Consider the following 20349-nt stretch of genomic DNA (forward strand, 5'->3'; position numbering starts at 1 on the left):
GTTTGGGGAGTAGAAGTGTATTAGGCTGCATTCACACCTCTATTTTAGGTGCAATTAGGGATTTCTGCATCAGGAACTTGCGTTTTCCTGCAACAGAAATCCCTAAATTGGCGTTTTACAAATGGCAGCTGTCACCTAAGTTAATGATCAGGTGACAGAAGTTGCATGTAAACGCCTGCACACCGCATGTAAAGATACGTGATATGTTTACATTCCGCTAGGAATCAATCACTCTCCCTGGACGCATGTAATCATATCACGTATCATTACATGCGGTGTGCATGCGTTTACATGGAGCTGCTGTCACCTGATCATTAACTTGACTAGGTGACAGCTGTCACTTGAAAACGCCAGATTAGGGATTTCTGCTGCAGTCTGAGCAGTCTCCAATAAAGTTTCTTGTGGATGTTTTCAAGGCTAGTTATTACTTAAATTATTATTAAAACCAGTAGCAACTGAATGCAGAGGCAACTATTTATGATAATAAAGAGTAGATGCATAGTCCTATACAACCGGCCCTTTGAGGGTAACCATACTGCTGATGCGGCCCCCGATGAATTTGAGTTTGCCACCCCTGCTTTAGGTTATCGTTGAACACCTATTTTCCATGAGTCATAATTAATAATTAAACAAATTATACCACACATATAATACATACACACTGATACACTTTATACCAGTTTGGGTATAGGTATTTTTTCCTGATTTGAACAAGTTGTAATTCATAATTTTGAAAACAAATTAGATAAATCATATCACGTATATAACCCACTACAGAGACGTGTTACCGATTCCCAAGTGGGTATAGGTATTTTACTGCAAGATTACAGATATCACTTGGTTTGTAAGTAGGCAGGTTGTTTCAGGAACAAGGAACTTACATAGGCATTGCATTTGAAACTGCAACATCTTCATAGGCTTCAGAGCTAGGCACATCCACAGACATTCTAGAAGGTAAGACCAAAGGACCTTTTTCTTCCGCTCTCCTTGCCGTTTCCTTTTCTAGAACTTCCTTTAGCCTAATAAGTTGTCCAGGTAACAAAGTCAACCAGCTTGGAACAGATTGCTAAAAACAAAAAGGAACATATATTCAAACTCAAGGTATTCAAACCTGCACCTGTGCTTTATTCATAAACATAATGCTGAGAAGAGGGTGGAGAGGTACAATACATGTATAGTTAGCAAATACTGTGTGAGGACATAGCTTCTCTATGTACATCATCTACAGCAAACTACTAACTCCAAAACTACAGGCACATGTTACAAAGATGTATGCATGTCAACTACTCTAGTGCCATTAAATAAATATGGGTATTGTACAGATGAAAGAGCTATAAAAACTTTGTTTTGCTACCAAATCCTGTAATTCATCTGCCCATCATAGGTCGTTTTGCATCAAAGGAAATAATAGTACAACGTTTATGAATAGGAAAGAGGGGAGGAAGGTGACGGTGACAGTGCAACTCTTGGCAGCGGCTGCTGTTAACCCCCGCAGCACTAGAAGATCAGTGCTGTAAGGGCTACCTTATGCCAACCACTTATATCCTGGCCCTGACTTCTCGTCTCTAATCCGCAATTCCCCCTTGCAAGACCCTGGTGTCCAAAGAACTCTCACATTTCTTCCCCACGTGTACTGGTGGCCTATTATCCAAAAGTATGTAGAGAACTACAAAAAGACCTGTGCAATTTGTGCCCAAGCCAATTCAACAACCCAGACACCTGCAGGCCCTCTTCCACCGCTAGTAAAGCATGGCACCATCTTTTTACAGACCTCCCGGCACCCAATGGCTGTACAATCATTTTCGTAGTAGACCTCTTTTTGAAGATTACACATTTTATACCCTTTTCTGGGAAAGTCTGGGAAATCTTCAGACTTTTTGGCACGACTGCTGGCAATTTCCGATTTCATCCAAAAATCCAGACAGATCAACCAGTCTCCAGTAAACCCAGCACTCCCGTGACTCTAGAGACCCTCAGTGCCTTCAGTGACCCCAGAGCTTCTTTGTCTCCAGTGATCCTTGAGCTCCGGTGTCAACCAGTGACCTCTGCGCTTCCTGTGCCACACAGTGACCCAAAAGTATTCTGTCTCATGCATTGACCTCAGAGTATCCTGTGTCATACTGTGCCTCTTATGTGCCTTGAGGGACACTGTGACACCCATGTCTCCATGTAGCCCCAGGCCCCGTTCACACTGAGCGGTTTATCTTGCGGATTTACGCTGCAAAAACGCGCATATTTCCGCGTGATATCGCTTGGTGTATTGCAAGTCCAATGCATGTCAATGGAGCTGTTACCATTTACAGCTCCAGTCGCCTGTAGCTCGTCGCTTGTGCAGGACCCTTTTTTGGCGCGAATGTTGCGCGATTGTACTCAGCCCAACATGACAAACCCGCAATTTGCAATATCGCAAGTGTGAATGGGGTGTTAGGTACTCTCTCTCTCTCTCTGTGGGTGTGGACCCCTCACCATGACACATGATCGCTGGCTACCAAGTGAATTGTGGGTGCTTGACATTATTAGAGACATTATTAAAGACTGCAAAGAGTCTATTGCTTTAAAATTGGACACATCTTATCAGTTACATTAGAATATTACCCCCAAATCCTTCTCCATTTCCGCTAGGGAAGTCAGAAATAGAGAAGGATTTGGGGGTCATTGTAGACCACAAACTGAAAGGTAGTTTGCAGTGCCAGGCTGCTGTAAACAAAGCTAGCAGGGTTTTGTCCTGTATTAAAAAGGGGATGTATTGCAGGGACAAGTCTATAATTTTGCCACTTTATAGATCATTGGTTCGACCTCATCTGGAGTACGCGGTCCAGTTCTGGTCACCAGTACTAAGAAAAGATGTCCTTGAGTTGGAAAAAGTCCAGCGGAGGGCAACCAAACTAATTAGGGGTATGGAGGACCAGAGCTACGAGACAAGACTACTAAATTTAAACATGTTCACATTGGAGGTGAGGAGATTAAGGGGGGATATGATCTCCATGTACAAAATGTTCAATGGTGGCAGCAACATTAGCGATAAACTGTTTAAAATTAACTCCATTACAAAAACTAGAGGCCATCACCTAAAATTGGTGGAAAAAAAATTCCAGCACAATGGGCGAAGGGGGTTCTTCACAGTAAGATCAGTTAGGGTCTGGAACTCACTGCCACAGGCGGTGATTTCAGCAAATAATGTGGAATTGTTCAAGAAACTTTTGGACGATTTCTTAAGGGACCGTAATATACAGGGGTACGGGTACTCCTAGAATGAGATCCTAATAGGTTGGACTTGATGGACTAATGTCTTATTTCAACCTCAAATACTATGTAATAACTATGTAATATTAGGAAGAGTAAACATGTGCTAATGTAATGAGCAAAAATAACTATAATTACAAGCAATAAATAAAAATGCTTAAAACATTAAAATGCTTTAAAAGATTATTTAAAGCATGTGTGCCATGTAAATTAAACCACCCAAACATATTTGCCTGGAAAATGTACACTGAGTGGCCAGATTATTATGACCACCCCATCAGTACTTCGTTGGGCCACGAGATGACTCCACGAGATGACTTCGTTGTGCCGCCTCGTGACTCCACGAGATGTTGAAAGGTGATGTGAGGAATCTGACACTGCACTGTTACCCTTCTGTTGTCTTGTACCAGTCTTGCCACTCTCCGTTCTGCCCTAACATTGGCTAGTCGCTGACGGCCACAATTCGCACGTTCAGACCCAGATTTTCGGCTGACAGTCCAGTCTTTAAACACTTTAACAACAGCTGCTCTTGAACATTTAACGAATTCTGCTGTTTTGCTGATACTCGCTCCATGTATATATATATACATATACATATATACACACATTAGGTACATATTTTCAATTGGTTGGTAACACAAATTGCTAATCAGCCAAACAGATGGCAGCAACTCAATGCATTAAGGCATCTAGACGTGGTGAAGACTACTTGCTGAAGTTCAAACCAAGCATCAGAATGGGGAAGAAAGGGTATTTAAGTGACTTTGAACATGGCATGGTTGTTGGTGCCAGACCGTCTAGTCTGAGTATTTCAGCAACTGCTGATCTACTGGGATTTTCATACACAACCATCTCTAGGGCTTAAAGAGAATGGTCCAAAAGAGAGAAAATATCCAGTGAGCGGCAGTTGTGTGGACAAAAATGCCTTGTTGATGCCGGAGGATAGAAAGGCAACAGTAACTCAAATACCCACTCGTTACATCCGAGGTATGCAGAATACCATCTCTGAACGCACAACACGTCGAACCTTAAATCAGATGGGCTACAGCAGCAGAAGACGACACCGAGTGCCACTCCTGTCAGCTAAGAAGAGGAAACGGAGGCTACAATGCGCACAGGCTCACCAAAAGTGGACAATACCAGATTGGAAAAACGTTGCCTGGTCTGATGAGTCTCGGTTTCAGCTGCGACATTCAGAATTTGGCATAAACAACATGAAAGCATGGATCCATCCTGCCTTGTATCAGCGGTTCAGGTTGGTGGTGATGTAATGGTGTGGGGAATATTTTCTTAGCACACTTTGGGCCCCTTAGTACCAATTGACCATTGTTTAACTGCCACAGCCTACCTGAGTATTGTTGCTGACCATGTCCATCCCTTTATGAATACAGTGTACCTATCTTCTGATGGCTACTTCCAGCAGGATAATGCACCATGTCACAAAGCTCACATCATCTCAAACTGGTTTCTTGAACATGACAATGAGTTCACTGTACTCCAATGGCCTCCACAGTCACCAGATCTCAATCCAATAGAGCACCTTGGGGATGTGGTGGAACGGGAGATTCACATCATGGATGTGCAGATGACAAATCTACAGCAACGGCGTGATGCTATCATGTCAATATGGACCAAAATCTCTAAAGAATGTTTCCAACACCTTGTTGAATCAATGCCATGAAGAATTAAGGCAGTTCTGAAGGCAAAAGCGGGTCCAACCCGGTACTAGCAAGGTGTACCTAATAACGTGGCCAGTGAGTGTATATATACAGTATATGTACTGTACACACACATGTATACTGTACTAATACCTCAACATCTCTTGCATAGCAGTGACAATCAGACAGATAATAGGAGTGCCTGCCCTGACTACTGAATTATGAAGGCAGGGTGAGGCAGGTATTTAAACAAGGCACAGAAGGTCAGCAAGAGTTCACTGATCCCAAGGAAGCATTGAGACTCTCTAAATACATGTAGCGTTTGACTATTTGAGTCATTTGGGACAGAAAATGGGAGAGGAAAGTCATAGATGAATAATAATATTAAAAGAAATAATAAAAAAATAAAAAGATAAAGGTAAATAGTGAACATTATAGCCACTGGAAAGCAGATACTTTGAAATTGACTGACACATTTGAAATGGAGGTATGAACTATTATAATATGGGCCAGTATGACAAATGTTAAAACTATATAGTACATTTTTTATATTGTACCTCAACTACGGTAAGTATAAATCCTTTCCACTCTTCTGCATCTTCAGCTATTTCCGTCTGCAAGTTAATTAAAGCAAATAGAAAATGGATTTTAATTAGTACTGTGGACATATTGTCATTTTGTTTAGCATTATGGACATATTTTCTTCACCTCACAGCTGTGTTTAGAGACTATCTAATGTCTCCATTTAATAGTGGTAGTCATTCTATCACTGACACCTACTTGCTTAGAGAGCACTTACCTGCTTCTCCTATATCACTTCTTCACTAGAGATAATCACAATTCTGCATTTATAAAGGGTTGTATTCTTTAGGACTACCGGAAGTCCCGTTCAGGAAGCCAGGTGGCGTGTAATGACTCGCCACCTGGCTTCCTGATTAGCCGGGAAGTGGGGCGGCGTGTAAAGACTCGCCACCCGGCTTCCCAATTAGCAGGGAAGCCGGTTTTCTGGCCAATGAGGAAGCCGAGCGCCGTGTAATGACGCGCCGCCCGGCTTCCTGATTGGCCAGGAAGCCGGCTTAATGCTCCCTTGTCATGTATCGGTATCGGTGCATCCCTATTTAGGACCATGTAATTCTAGTCAACCTATCACTGATGCTACTCTCTAACCGACCACTTATCTGCTCCTACAGCATCACTACAATGCAGCAAGGTGTCACTCCATTGCTGCTTCCTTAGCGGTAAGCAAAGATTGTGCAGCAATTTGGTGCAGTAGTAGCAGGTGAAAGGTCTCTTAGCAATCCTGTTTTTGGTAAGTTGCCTTCAATGGCAGGATTGCTTTATCTGGCATGGCTATTGCTAAGAACAGTAGTGGAAATGGTGATATACAGAAAAACATTAATTTCTGCAGTATATAAAATACATTTGAAGATGCATCTTGTGAAGATAATAGGTAATTGTTTAATGTAATAAACTCCCTGATATCCGGCATCCATGTTGATTGGATCATATTAGATTCCAGATAAATGTAGTTTCTGGTTGCTTGAGAACTACTATTAAAAATAGGTATAACTAATGCAATACCCAATACTACACCATATCATAACATAAGCTCTTTATTGACTTCATATTAATATTGAAATGCAGTCATCAAAAGCAAATTAAAACAAATAGACACACAATCATATCCAGGATAATACATGCTGCAGATCAGCAGAACAATGAGTACACAGGGGATTTTTTTTCTGGTTAGATGAGAGTTCTGGTTAGTTGAATACTGGATAACTGAGAGTTTACTGTAATTAAAAATTAGCCTGCTATACACTATCTATGGTACCTTTCTATCATACCATTATTATAAATGTTTCAGAGTTCATACAGAACATTTTTTAAAGTAGAAAAATATAGATAAGAATCAACTGATTTTTTATTTTTTTATTTAATATTTTAAATTGTGCCTTTTTGCGAAATGGTAAAAAACTGTGAATGTGCACTGTGCACTGTGTTGGTGTGTGTCTTATGATAAAATGATACAGGCGTACATTTAATTGCAACACAGCGTATAACAGCAAAAAGTTTCCCAGCACGCTCACCATCCAGCATGCAAAAAAAAACCTGTCTAACCACTAAGGCAACGATTTAGTATAACAACGCACGGCTATGCGTCACAATGCTTTGCCATGTGCTGCCACAGTTACATTAATGTTTTTTTTAAAAAGAAAAAAAATTAAGCACTGTCAGCCTCAGATGACAGCTATTAATTTAAAGGGGACCATGAGCTTATAGCAGAACAGTAAAAGCCACCGACATATGGCTTACTGACATGGCCAGCTGGACACAGTTGTGTTCTGCCATATGCCATAGATCGGTGGCAGGGAAAGGGTTAATGTATTTTCAGAAAAGCGTATATTAAGACTTACTATTACAGTCCAAGAATACTTGAAGGAGGTCAAGGCAGCACCTGAAATGCAAATTGAGCCAGCTCTGACCACTGCTCTAGTCTGCACACCCAGTAATAATACATGGGATTGTTACCAGTGGCCCCAGCATAAGGCTTTCATTTAGTTTTGTAAAGAACTGCACAAACTGTTGGCGCTATATAAATCCTGTATTATAATAATAATAATTATTATTATTATTGTTATAATTAATTTATAGTCATTCTGGGACTGCTATTAGAAAACAAAAATATTGTGTAAGTAAAATGTAGGGTTTTGTTGCTGATTCTACTGGCACTGATGTGGTTTCCAGTGCTGATGGTGGTGATGAAGCAGCAATGAGAACTGAGCCTGGGCTTGGAGCTGTCAGTGTCAATAATCTTAATAAAGTATGTGTGATTCACATGTCATTGTCCACATGTTTAGTCATACCATTTGTACTACAGCTTGTGATTTAAGAATGAAAAGAATAATAATGCCATTATTTTTGTTCACTAAGCAGAAACAAAAATCATTCTTTTCAGTATGAGTCAGTAAACAATATGTATTTATTTGCCAAATATATCATCTCTGATTATGTAACTCAACTCACCTTTATGATTACTTCCTCCTTGTCCAAGGTCAATACAACTTCTGACCATTGTTTCTGATTGGAATGTCCGTCATTTACAGATTTCAAATTCCTCAATTCAATGCTGTCTATGTACTATCAAAGCAAGTAATAATGTTACATACTGTACACAACATGTTAAACTTTCATGTTAATTCCCTCAGCAGTCAAAGAAAGATTAGAGAAACACTAGTATCCCAAAAAATGTATTTACTGTATTTGGGTATGCCCATGTGCGCTATTCCATTTTTAATACAGTTTACATGGATCAGAGTGGTTGCTATGATTGCTTTTTTTGGATTGGTGCAAACACATTGCGGGGGATTTATCAAAACTGGAGCAGACAAAATCTGGAGCAGCTGTGCATGGCAACCAATCATTTTCTCTTTCATTTTCAAATCTTAACTAAAGAAACTGAAGAGACAAGCTGATTGGTTGCCATGGGCAACTGATCCAGCCTCTGTCTGCTTCAGTTTTGATAAATTCCCCCCTATGTCTACTGCCTGGGGTCTTCAGCAATGTTGGCCTTCTGGTGTGTTGCTTCTTTAAGGAGGAAGAGGCTACCTCTAACTAAGCCTGCTCTCAATGTATGCATCTATTTTTAACCTGAGTAGGTAAAATAGTTTAGTTAGTGTTGTTTTGTTTTTTTTGGGGGGAAGTATGCTGGAGAACTTTCATATTGTTTTGTATATTGCCCAACCAATGTGTACTTTTCCAAACTAATCAGCCATTGTTGCTTTTTTGGATTTGGCACAGGCACACAATGGGGATCTTCAGATGCCCTGAGTAAGTCTGGACATCTGGTGCCTTCCTGTAATATTTAAAGCATATCTATATCCAAGAACAAAAATGTAATATACGTTGCTGCTTAGAAGTCTTTAGACATGGTGGCTACATTAGTTTTCTTTTTTAAGCCTAGGTAAACTTTCAGCAAGCACAGAAAAATACCTGTTGATTTTGTCAGTCCTGTGGATGGAACTGAAATATTAAACAATGTTATCATCTTTCTCAGCTAGCTTTAGAGAACTACAAAGAAAAGACCCTCTATGTAATAGAGATGGAGGGTGTTTGTAGTCCAAATCAGGATAGAAGCTGTTCCTCCATTGGTACAGAACGGTGAGTGAGCGTGGCCACCTTAGGACAGGAAGTGTGTTATTGGCAGGATCGCAAGGTGAAAAAGCCTGAAAACAAATACCGCCACAACATCTAAGAACTGGTAAGTTGAAATATATTACAGTTCTTTTGGATTCAGATATGCTTTAGGCCTCATTCACACACCATCCAGTTTGGCCATAAAGATCCGTGCGGCATACACGGCCTTATCGAGCCATTCCCGGGAGGGACAGGTGCTGTGTTTTTAATTGCGTTTCAATGCTGAAACACAATTAAAAATGCCCCAAAACCCTTTTAAAATACGCGTGGAAACCACGCTGATCTGCAACCGCCCTGGTGTGAATGGGGCCTAAACGCACACAAACGCATCAATTAATGCATCTAGAAGCATTAACACAGCATCTAACCTGACAGTGGCAAGTGTGAATGTAGACTAAAGCTGGCCATACACCTATAGATTTTCTTCCATCAGCCTATAGTCAGATGGAAAAAGTGTGACTAGCAAGATACTGAAGCTTTCCCCAGCAGGAGATTCCTCCATCCACACAGTTTAGTGTAGATGGAGGAATCTGTTTTCCATCTGACCATGGAACATCTGCAGATAATCTGTAGGTGTATGGCCAGCTTTAGGCAGTCTCTACTTTGACTCCAGGCTGTCCGGAGGGAGTTTCCTGCTTCCCAATCTATTTAGCTGACTAGAGTAGTGACATCAGAATCAGACATCATCTGTAGAGGCAATGTGGCACCATAGGGAGATGGAAACTAAAGCATGCTGCTAGGCCAGAGTTCTAGAGTAGATGTAAGTGGAGGTGAGGGGGCTCTATTTTTTTCCACTGCATATTGTAAGGATTGCCCGTCTGTTGCCCACATATTGTGATGGTTACCTTCTTACAGCAACAAGGCCTTGTTGTCTTTGCATTGCCACAACTAAACATTTTTGGCCCAGAATTTGTCAGGACTGATCATTCAAAGTACTGTTAGTTTACAGTAAAACATTACTGTAAACCAAGCCCCTAAAAAAAACAGTTTGTGTTCTCAGTTCCCCCCCATTCCCAGCTTCACACACATTCATAAAAAGATCAGCAGGCTCATGAGGTTCCCAGGTATGATAATAAGGCAGGGACTGCTTCCATTATGCACCATATTTGTCATAAGCATGCGGGTTCAGGATTACTAGCTTACAGCCTGTGCTAAAATGGGGCAGCTGAGTAACAGTTTGGGTGTTAAATAATTTTTTGACATTAAAGGGGAACTATGGGTAGAGTGAAATACACTCATACCCATACTTAGAGCTGAGGTATGACACTGCAGCTGTCACATGCCGGCTCTATAAATCGATAACTGAGTGATCACAAACTGCTGATCGCTCAGTTCACAATCTCCTTCCTGCAGAGAACAGTGACTGTTAGGGCTTTTTTACACTAAATCCAGTGCGTTCCAGCACGGTTAGTGGTAGGAACGCACTGGACTGCATAGAGCAAGCCTCCCTGCATTCTCTGGCGGGAAGGGGCCCAGTGCTGCATTCAAGTTAATGACACCGCAGCCACGCCTTCCGCCCCGCTGTGCGATCGCCCGCACCAAAACCCATGCCCACGCACCACAACAATGCCCAATGTGTGGTGTGTTCACAAAAAACAGTGCAGGCCCTTAGTCACTGCTTCCCACAGGGATTCCCCCTCCCCTCTCTATTCCTCCAGCACTGACTGGAGGGACAGGCACAGTTGGTTCTGCTTCTAGAGAGGCAGAACAAGCTGTCAGTCAGGTAACGGGGTGCATCCTGACAAGATCTTTTCTGGCCACAGTGTGACTCTGCACTGTCAGTATACAGCAGGCAATAGCCTGCTATATGCTGAGTTTTGGGTCACAGGAGGACATTAGTATATGTCTGCTTGTGACCCAAAATAGAACTACGGCCAAACAAAAGGTCCTTTTTAATACAACAAAGATTGTTGAACACAAAAGGAAACCCTTACTCTGAGCAATATTATGCCAGTTGCTTTTCTCTCTCTGGCTTCAATACTTCATGTGTGTCCGACCTGAAAGCAGCCAGTAAAGTCAAACTGGAGTCAGGACGTCCAACGTGCATATTTGTTCCATGACATGAAAGCCATTGAATGCGAATGACAGCCCAGCATCTAGCAATTTCAATAGAAGAATTCAACAATGGTGCCCTACCCTTCATGTATTTCTCAGTACAGATAAAAGCTAGCAATGCAGTGTTTTTTTCAACACCTTGGTCAGGATTGCCAGCTCATTCTTTTAATGATTAACATTCATTACATATGTCATGTTGCTGATAAAATGCTTCCAGTGTTTTAAGTGGTGTTAAATGAGAACTATAGGGTCAAAGCTTTTCCCCATAGTTCTCCTAAGGGTAACGGGAGGACACAAACTAGCGTCCTCCCGTCACCCAAAGCTCAGTATACTGTGAGCTACGCAGCTCACGGTATACTGAGATGCCGCAGCCGGGACGGATCCCGATACTCACTCATAGTTCTCCTTTAAACTCTACCATGCAATGGAGGTGAATATCTGTTTTGTACCTGATTACAACACTATAAAGGGGAGAGTGCTTTTCACATCAGACTTTCTAACAGGAAAGTCGCAAAAGTTATAGGTACCCTTGAGGTAGTAAATTGGTAGCAATCTGCAGTATTACAATTGTCAGGAAACCTTCCCCTTCACTGCATCTATTTATTGTATTAGCACCATAGTTATAGTAAAATAACAAGAACCAGCCAATTGTATGAGCAAAAATTGAAACATAACAGATTTTTTACCTTTTCTTGTTTTTTATCGTTATAAAGGAAAAGTTTTGTTCCTCGTAACTCGGTCCAGTACTTTGCTTCCTGTGGATACAAGAGTATTTTATTAATTCAATCAAAAAAATCAAACAAGAATATATCTGCAAAATTCTAGCTTAAACAGGAATGTGTCAGGCTTCTAAGTAGGTGGCCCCAGGCTCTTATGAGATAAAGGAAACCTCTACTGACCGAAATATGGAGGCTACTATTGCTAATTGCTTGACTGCCATGCAGGCCATCCTGCTTTAATACTCTAAGGTAGTGGTTCTCAACCTTTCTAGGGCCGGGACCCCTTGGTAACATTTGCCAAGCTGTGGTGACCCCAGTGGTAAAATGTAGAGAAGCACCAATACTAGTATACAGTATGTGAGGGCTCTTAGGAGGCTGTGCGGGTTCTCAGGTGGGCTGTGTGGGCTCTCAGGTGGCCAGTGGGGCTCACAGGTGGTCAATGGGGCTCTCTGGTGCAGCCAGTGCAGGCTCTCTGGTGGTTAGTGTGGCCAGTGCCGGCTTTCTGGTAGTCAGTGCAGGCTCTTTGGTAGTCACTGCGGGCTCTCTGGTGGTCAGTATGGGATCTCTGGTGGTCAGTGTGGGTTCTCTGGTGGTCAGTGTGGGCTCTCTGGTGGTCAGTGCGGGTTCTCTGGTGGTCAGTGAGGCTCTTTGGTGGCCAATGCGAGCTCTCTGGTGGTCAGTGTGGGCTCTCTGGTTCTCAGTGCAGGCTCTCTGGTGGTCAGTGCAGTCTCTGGTGGTTAGTGCGGACTCTCTGGTAGTTAGTGTGGGCTCTCTGGTGGTCAGTGCGAGCTTTCTGGTGGTCAATGAGGGCTCTTTGGTGATTAGTGCTGCTCTCTGGTGGCCAGTGCAGACTCTCTGGTGGCCTCTACTCCCGGCCACTACACACGGCCAGGTTACCCAGGATCAAAGTGTCATGTAGTGTGCTGTATGTACACACATAGCTTTAGTGTACCATTCTTCTACAAGAGAGCCGACACTTACCTCCCTTCACTGTTATGCCTGCTTCCCTCTCCTCTCTCTGATCCTCCCCGGCTGCTGCAGCACCATCTAGTGGTGCGGCCGGAGAACTGACACTGCTGGGCTAGGAGAAGGCTGAGAAGCCTCTCATTTAGCGCAGCACAATGCACATGGTGACCCCCTCAACTGTGGGTCGAGACCCACAGGCTAAGAACCACCGCTCTAAGCTCTCTTTTACACTGTGCGATCGAGAGGGGATCTGTGCACAGATCCCCCTACTGATCAGAGCAGTATAGATAGGATGTCACTGCTGTGACATCGTGTCTGACCAGTTTTTTCCTCCATCTTGCGATCATGGCCCAGTCATCTAGCCATCACAATTTGGCCCTTCTCAAAGTCACTCAATCCTTACGCTTGTGATGGAGGTAAAAAACGAAATTACAAGACCCCATGTCGGTCTATGGGGAATTGAATGTAAACAGACATGTGCACGTTTAAATCATATTACCCACAATCCAGCATGATCAGGTCTTGCGAAACAGAACACTGTTCCGTTTGTTTTTCCGGACCTGGTCGGAGCTGGGTGCAACCGGATGTAAATGGACACAAATACGTTTATATCCAGCTGCCCATAGACCTTCATTGGGCATCCAATTGGGTCTGCCCAAGTCAGCATTTTTCTAATTTTTTTCAGGCACGGCACTCTTTAAAAGTATGCAAAATCCTGAGGTCTAAAATGTTTAAAAAAAACGTAAATGTGACAATGTAACTGCGACAAGTTGCTCCTCCAAAATCCATTTCAGACCCTTTTCTCGAATAGGTGTCTCATATGGATTTTAAGGTAGGACCCCCAGGCAAAAACACACACATAAAATGGGCTTCCCCTTTTACATCGGATTGCCCCTTTCACATGAGAGTCCCCCATTAGATCAGGAGCATCCCTTTACATTAGGAACCCCCTTCTTTCACATCAAAAGCCACCCATTCATATCAGGAGCGCTATAAGCCCCACCTTCACATCAGGTGCCCCCTTTGACATCACAAGCCTGCCTGCACTATAAAAAGGCATGACACTTTGTGAAAATTTTGAGCCACCCCTAAGGAAATCAGAAAGTACCCCATGGTGCTATGGTTGCACCATGCACCTGGTGGAGAAAGGCTATTCTAAAGGTGGCCATACACATACACCCTACCTTAGTCTTGCGATGGTTGTAAAGTAATTTAAAAAACGTACCATCTGCCCATCTTGGACAGGCAGATCGTACTTGCGATCATCGCAAGCCGGCCCCCGAGGGGCAGGCATCTGATGACCGCAATGCTAAACGGGCAGTGTGCGCGTGCGCACACCGGCCCGTGCGGCATTGATCTTACGATCATGCTAAAAACCAGCCGAAAATCGTACGATTCTCGGCTGGTTTTCTAGCATGCTCCTTAGACAAAAGACGTGCGACCGTACAGTAGAAACGCACGTCTTCATTCACACTGCACGATCCTCGTACGATCGCGGGATTTCCCGCGATTTTCGTACGAGAATTGTGCAGTGTATGGGCATCTTTACTAACCCAGAGCATGTATGAAGATGAAGTCTTATGACTTTACTCTGAATTCCCCATATTGAAGTGCGGCTAGAACCACCTACATGAACAATCCCATATATTCCTATGGGGACCGTTCATGCAAGCGTGAGTCTCCATGCGATCCGCCTAAAATGCTCCCTGAGCTACTTTTGTCACCCTGATCAGCCCATTTTACATATAGTATTCAATGAAAATGTGCTGATCAGCGTGTTTTTGGGCATATTTAATTGCGGTTCATTGCTGAAAAACGCCCAAAAACAGGCTGCTGTGTGCCATCATACGCTGCACCTGTCCCTCCCGGGAACGGCCCAATACAGGTGTGCAGGCTGCACGGACGTGTACAGCCCAAGTTAGCGCAGTGTGAATGAGGCCATAGAAGCATGATTTGTATATACCGGTACTCTGTTTAAGTCATCAGCACATCATGCTTCTATTTGCATGAAGCAATCCAAAAAGTAAAAAGTACATTTTTTTAACCACTTGAAGACCGAGGTGTTATACTGGTCGGGCCATTTTTCAGTGTTCAGTGCTGCAGTACTTTGACTGACATTTATTTCGCCATGCAACGCTGTACTGAAATTAATTTTATATCATTTTTTGGGGACAGATAGAGTGTTTGCATTTATATGTGCAAATATGTGGAGACTTGAAAAGAAAATTGTGATTTGTTTAAACTTGCTTTTTTTTTTTTTACACGTAACTTTACTGTTTTCACATAGGGGACTAAAAAAAAAACCCCTATGTGGCAGCACAAACAGTGAGAGGTCCTCTTTATGGAGACATCAGGGGACTCTCAGACCCCTAATGTCACCTAGGGACCCCTAAAGAAGCTGATGAAGCAGCGATTGTGCTTCTTCAGTGTCTTCTCTGGCTACAGCAGCTGGAGAGATGACAGGCTGAAAGTATAAGTGATGTAATACACGCCACTTTCGCATTCAGTGATCAGAGGCGAGATCAGCCGCTGGAATGTGCGGATCTCCCCTCTGATCTAGCCACAGAGACCCGCGTGCCACTCCTGGGCACGCACGGAGGACAGTAGAGCATGGGATAACTGGAATCGGCGATGGAGGGAGGTGCACACTTACAAGCGATTGGGCAGGTCTATAGCCACCCGAATGCTTGCGTGTATCAAAGGCTTGACTTTTTCATATTTTCCCGCTCCCGAGAAGGGGGTGTGCGAGCGGGAGCATCAAAGGATGTTTCCAGACACCCACCTGCCCTTATGCGTCTGCTGTCCGGACATTTATTTGCATTGGCCGACAGTAACCAGTTAAATGAATTTTGTTACTATTAAGCCCCTTGTAAACGCTTAGATCGCCCAAATTAACTCCTTCTTACCCTTAACTATTATCTTCCTGCTGATTGGATTGCATAAACCTGTGCATGGGTAAAGCTGGACCATCTGGATGAAGACTAACCAACTACACCCATTCACAACTATTTGAGAGATTTGGCTTCTAATGAGGGACAGTCCCTCCAAATGAGGCACAATAGGGAGCTATTACTTTTGAGCGTTTTTTTAAATCATAGACATGATAAATATGAATTTTATTATAAGCTATAATAGACTGGCGTGACTCTGTTCACTGTAAGTAGGGCTGGCCGCCATATCAGAGAACATACATTGTCAGCATACTTCACCACGTGACGGACGTTTACCGCCTTTCTGATCTCGACTGCAGAGCGAGCGGGGTTGGTTAGTAGAGTCTGCATAGTGCGCGGGAAGTCAGGGGGGTGGGCGGAGCTGGGAAGATAGTTTGCGGAGTGTGAGGGAACGCAAGAGAGTGGACGGAGCGAACGCTGAAGAGTGGGCGGAGCCAGGCAGAGGGGCTGCAGAGTTTAAAGGCACGCTGGAGAGTGGGCAGAGCTAACGAGAGTCTAGACTAGGTCTTGCACTAGGATAGGGTGTGAAGACACGCTGCGCGGAGGAAGGCGTCGTGGTTTTGGCCGCTTCTTTTTCTTTCGACTGCAGTCTGCCGCGGAGGAGAGTAAGTAGAACTAAACTGGTTTTAAGGGTGACTGAGAGAAGCCATGATTGTTATTATACCAATAAAGAAAAAGTAAGGGTGAGGAAGCGTTTCATGGTTTATTTTTTTCTGTGTCGCTGATAAGGTATTGGAGCTTGGTATGTTATCAGGGGTACATCGTGCTGGTTACGTATGTTTTTTTTAAATACTTGCAAAGCCTATTGTAATTGAATATTGCAGTGTACGTTGATAAAACATGTGCCCAATATGGCGCCAAAGAGCCACGTGTGGCTTTTAGCTATTCTTCAAGTGGATCCCAGTCGTCTCAAAGAGGAAAAGGATTCCTAAAAAGCTGCCAGGACATAGATAGACTTAGCATGTCTCTTCTGCTAAAATCCAAGTCCTTTTTATATGTTATTAACCCTTACAGTCGGGCTATTCCCACACTGCAAAGGTTAACTTCATGTTTTTGCCTGGGGCAGGGTTAGTGAATTCAAATTCAAGTAGGTCCGGTGACCAAAATTTTCATTGAGCCCAGGTCCAAAGCAAAGTCCTGGCAGAACCACGGTCAGCCATTTAGGCTGCATTAACGCCCACAGCTGCACTGAAACGCACAGCAGACAGACTGCCGATCTCCAAGCACCACACCCTTTTTTTTATTTTTTTTTTAGATCTTTATTGAAATGTTACAAGTGACATTTCATTAAAGCGACACTAAACTCCTTTTGTATTTATTTGCCTTTAAGACCCCGTTCACACCATCCTCAGTGCTTGCGATTGAGGCCGGAACGCACTGGATCGCATTGCGGCCGACTCAGTATGTTGTGGGACGGGAGGGTCAGAAAAAATGCTGCAAGCACTATTTTTGCTGAACAGACGACAGGCATTGATGTGCCTTGAATTCCTGTGCGGCCGATCGCATTGCGGCCTGAGGGCGTGGCTGCGGTGCCGTTCACTTCACTGCACCCCCCCGCCCTACAACATACTGAGTTTGCCGCAATGCAATCCAGTGCATTGAAGTCAATGGCACCGCAGCTGCCCCCCACAATGCAATCACCCGCACCCAAACGCGTGGCACATCAATGCCTGTGTTCCGGTACAGTGCAGTCAGAAAAAATAGTGCATGCAGATTTTTTTCTGACTGCACCAGACTGGAATGCAGACAATGATGTGCCACACGTTGGGGTGCGGGCGATCACACTGCACAGGGGTGCTATGTCTTATGGCATATGTAGTCTGAGAGCAGCGCGCTCCCACAGAAGTCCCATGCACTTTTGGAGGAGAGAACGCCGGAAGTCACAAAAGAATGGAGGATTGGCGGGAGTGCGCCCAACACTTTGCAACGAAAAAAAAGGTACATTTTAAAATAGAAAGGAAAGCAGGATTATGTTAAGGGCTGTAAGGAGAGCACTAAAAGGGCATAAGATGTTTGAGTTTTGTGTCACTAAGTTCTATAGGCAAAGCACATCCATCAGTGTACCCCCTTACATCAGTTCTCCCCATTAGAGTACCCCCTTGCATTAGTTGTCCTATCAGAGTTCCCTCTTACAGTAGGTGTCCCCATCAGAGTGCTCCCTTACACTAGGTGGGAGTGCCCTCTTACTTTAGGTGTCCCTGTCAGAGTGCCCCCTTACCCTAGGTGTCCCGGTCAAAGTGCCCCCTTACCTTAGGTGTCCCGGTCAAAGTGCCCCCTTACCTTAGGTGTCACTGTCAGAGTGACAGGGTAAAGTATATCACCAGCACACCAAAGTAATATCCTGATGAAGGGACCCTGAGTGGCCCCGAAACGTTGCCTTATGTCGAGATGTGTGTACATCAATAAAATGACCACTCGGTGAAGATTTTACTTTGGTGTCCTGGTGATATACTTTACCCTTACATTAGGTGTCCCCATTAGAGTGCCCCCTTACAGTAGATGTCCCCATGAGAGTGTGCCCTTACATTAGGTGTCCCCAATGGAGTGCCCACTTACATTAGATGTCCCCATCAGAGTGCCCCCTTACATTAGGCGTCCCCATCATAGTGCCCCCTTACATTGTGCCAGGGCTTGGCAAATTTTAAATCCAGGAGCCCCAGCTTTAGCTGGGGAAATGACAGCCGCCTTCTGAGGCAACTAAATGTTAACACAACAAGCAGTGGCTGGGAGCAATAACCAGCCTGCTATTGCCTATATTAAATTGCAGTAGCCAATAATAGGCTGGCTATTGCGCCTGCCCTGAAATACCTCCTGCTCACCTCCCTGCATGTCTCCAGCACTGCGTGCACAGGGAGGAGAGAGGAGTGTGGTAGGACCTACAGCAAGAGCAGATATACTAGGGAAGCGGCGGTGCAGGTGTTCTGAACGGGCTGACAAAAGCCCAGACGCCAGGACACAATTTCTAGTCACATTGGCGACCTTGCGTCTGGGATTTGTCGTACCCTGCATTTGGTGTCCCCATCAGAGTGCTCCCTTACATTTGGTGTCCCCATCGTAGTGCCCCCTTACATTAGGTGTCCCCATTGGAGTCAAGCAATGAGGGGGGCATGCTGATAGGGAAACCAAATATAATTCATATTAAAACAATTATTATTTATCCTCATCAGAGTTTAATGGATTTAATGTAAGGGGGGCACTCAGATGGCAGCAACTAATGTAAGGGAGCACACTGATGAGGACAAATAATAAGTAATTGTCCCCATCAGAGTGCCCTCATACATAGGTTGTTCCTAGAGTGCCCCTTTAACCCCCAAACAATTATATATTTTCTGAAAGAAGAGACCCTGTAGAATAAAAAAAATGCTAGTTGCAATTTTTTATGTTGCACGGTATTTGCGCAAATGTTTATCAAACAAGTATTTTTAGGATAAAATACACTAAAATGAAATGTAGTGCACAGAAACAGAATATAATACAGCCACGGGATTGCTTGTACCTGAACAGCCATCGCCGGCTGATTACAACAGTATCAAGAACACGGCTGCAGTCACAGCAGGTTCCTTGGCATGACCGCTTTAGGGGGCAGGCGTTTATAAACAGTCACACTCCTGACCGCTTAGTCCAAATTAATAAAAGTGGGTGCAGCGGTGTTCAATGGATGGCAGCCGTTATGCACAAAGAGAAGTATGGACACCAGCACTCCAGTTTATAAACGGCCACCTACCTGAAGTGGTTAAAATGCTGCTGTGACATTACCATGGAGCCCAAGCAGCAGGGAGGCGGTGGTGAAAGGGAATAAGAGGCTGTGCTAGAAGGGGAAGGGAGGCGGTGCTGGGAGGGACCAGGAGGTGAGCAAATAGAGGTGCGGTAAATGAGCTGACAAAAGCCTAGGCGCTGGGACACAATTTCTAGTCGCATTGGCGAGCTGGGATTTGTCGAACCCTGCATTTGGAGAAATGAATGGCACCACAGCCACGCTCTCTGGCCGTAATGTGATCGACCGCATGGGTACTCAAGGCACATCAATGCATGCGGTCCAGTCAGAAAAAATGCTGCAATCACTATTTTTTCTGACCGGACCACAGCACTGATGTGCCGTGCGTTCCGATGCGGCCAATCAAATTGCGGCCGAAGGGCGTCGCAGCCGTGCCACACCCCCTCGCACCTCACAACAAACTGAGCCGACTGCAATACGATCCAGTGCGGGCCGGAAAGCACTGAGGATGGTGTGAACGAGGCCATATGGCTCTGCAGAGTATAACGCTGACATCATTGGTTGCTAGGTTGAACCGCTGGCTTATAGTTAAAAAAAAATGTTATACTCACCCAAACCTCTGAGCATGCAATTTTCCTGCCAGCCTGTCTCCCCCTCCGCTGCAGTGATGGTATGTCCCTCGGCATACCCGACACGTGTTTACATGAAGACGAGCGGGGGGACTTTAAAATTATTATAAATTTTTTTTTTTACATTTATTTCATGTAATATTTTTTTTTGAACTTTACTTTACTTTAATTGCTATCACATAGGGGGGCTTACAAGTCCTCAATGTGATAGCATAT

General features: G+C 44.0%; 1 protein-coding gene across 1 annotated transcript in view; it reads right to left on the reverse strand.

The window, feature by feature from the left end:
- The window catches only part of STAP1 (signal transducing adaptor family member 1), a 75464-nt gene that overhangs the window by 25987 nt on the left and 29128 nt on the right, over window positions 1-20349 (reverse strand). The window contains exons 2-5 of the mRNA XM_018559917.1: window positions 11840-11908; window positions 7929-8042; window positions 5459-5515; window positions 882-1066 (exon numbers count right to left, since the gene is read on the reverse strand). Of these exons, the coding sequence (XP_018415419.1) occupies window positions 882-1066; window positions 5459-5515; window positions 7929-8042; window positions 11840-11908 (425 nt within the window). The remainder of the gene's footprint in view (window positions 1-881; window positions 1067-5458; window positions 5516-7928; window positions 8043-11839; window positions 11909-20349) is intronic.

Source organism: Nanorana parkeri, unplaced genomic scaffold, assembly GCF_000935625.1.
Source record: "Nanorana parkeri isolate BGI_ZX_2015 unplaced genomic scaffold, ASM93562v1 scaffold421, whole genome shotgun sequence".
NCBI lineage: Eukaryota > Metazoa > Chordata > Amphibia > Anura > Dicroglossidae > Nanorana > Nanorana parkeri.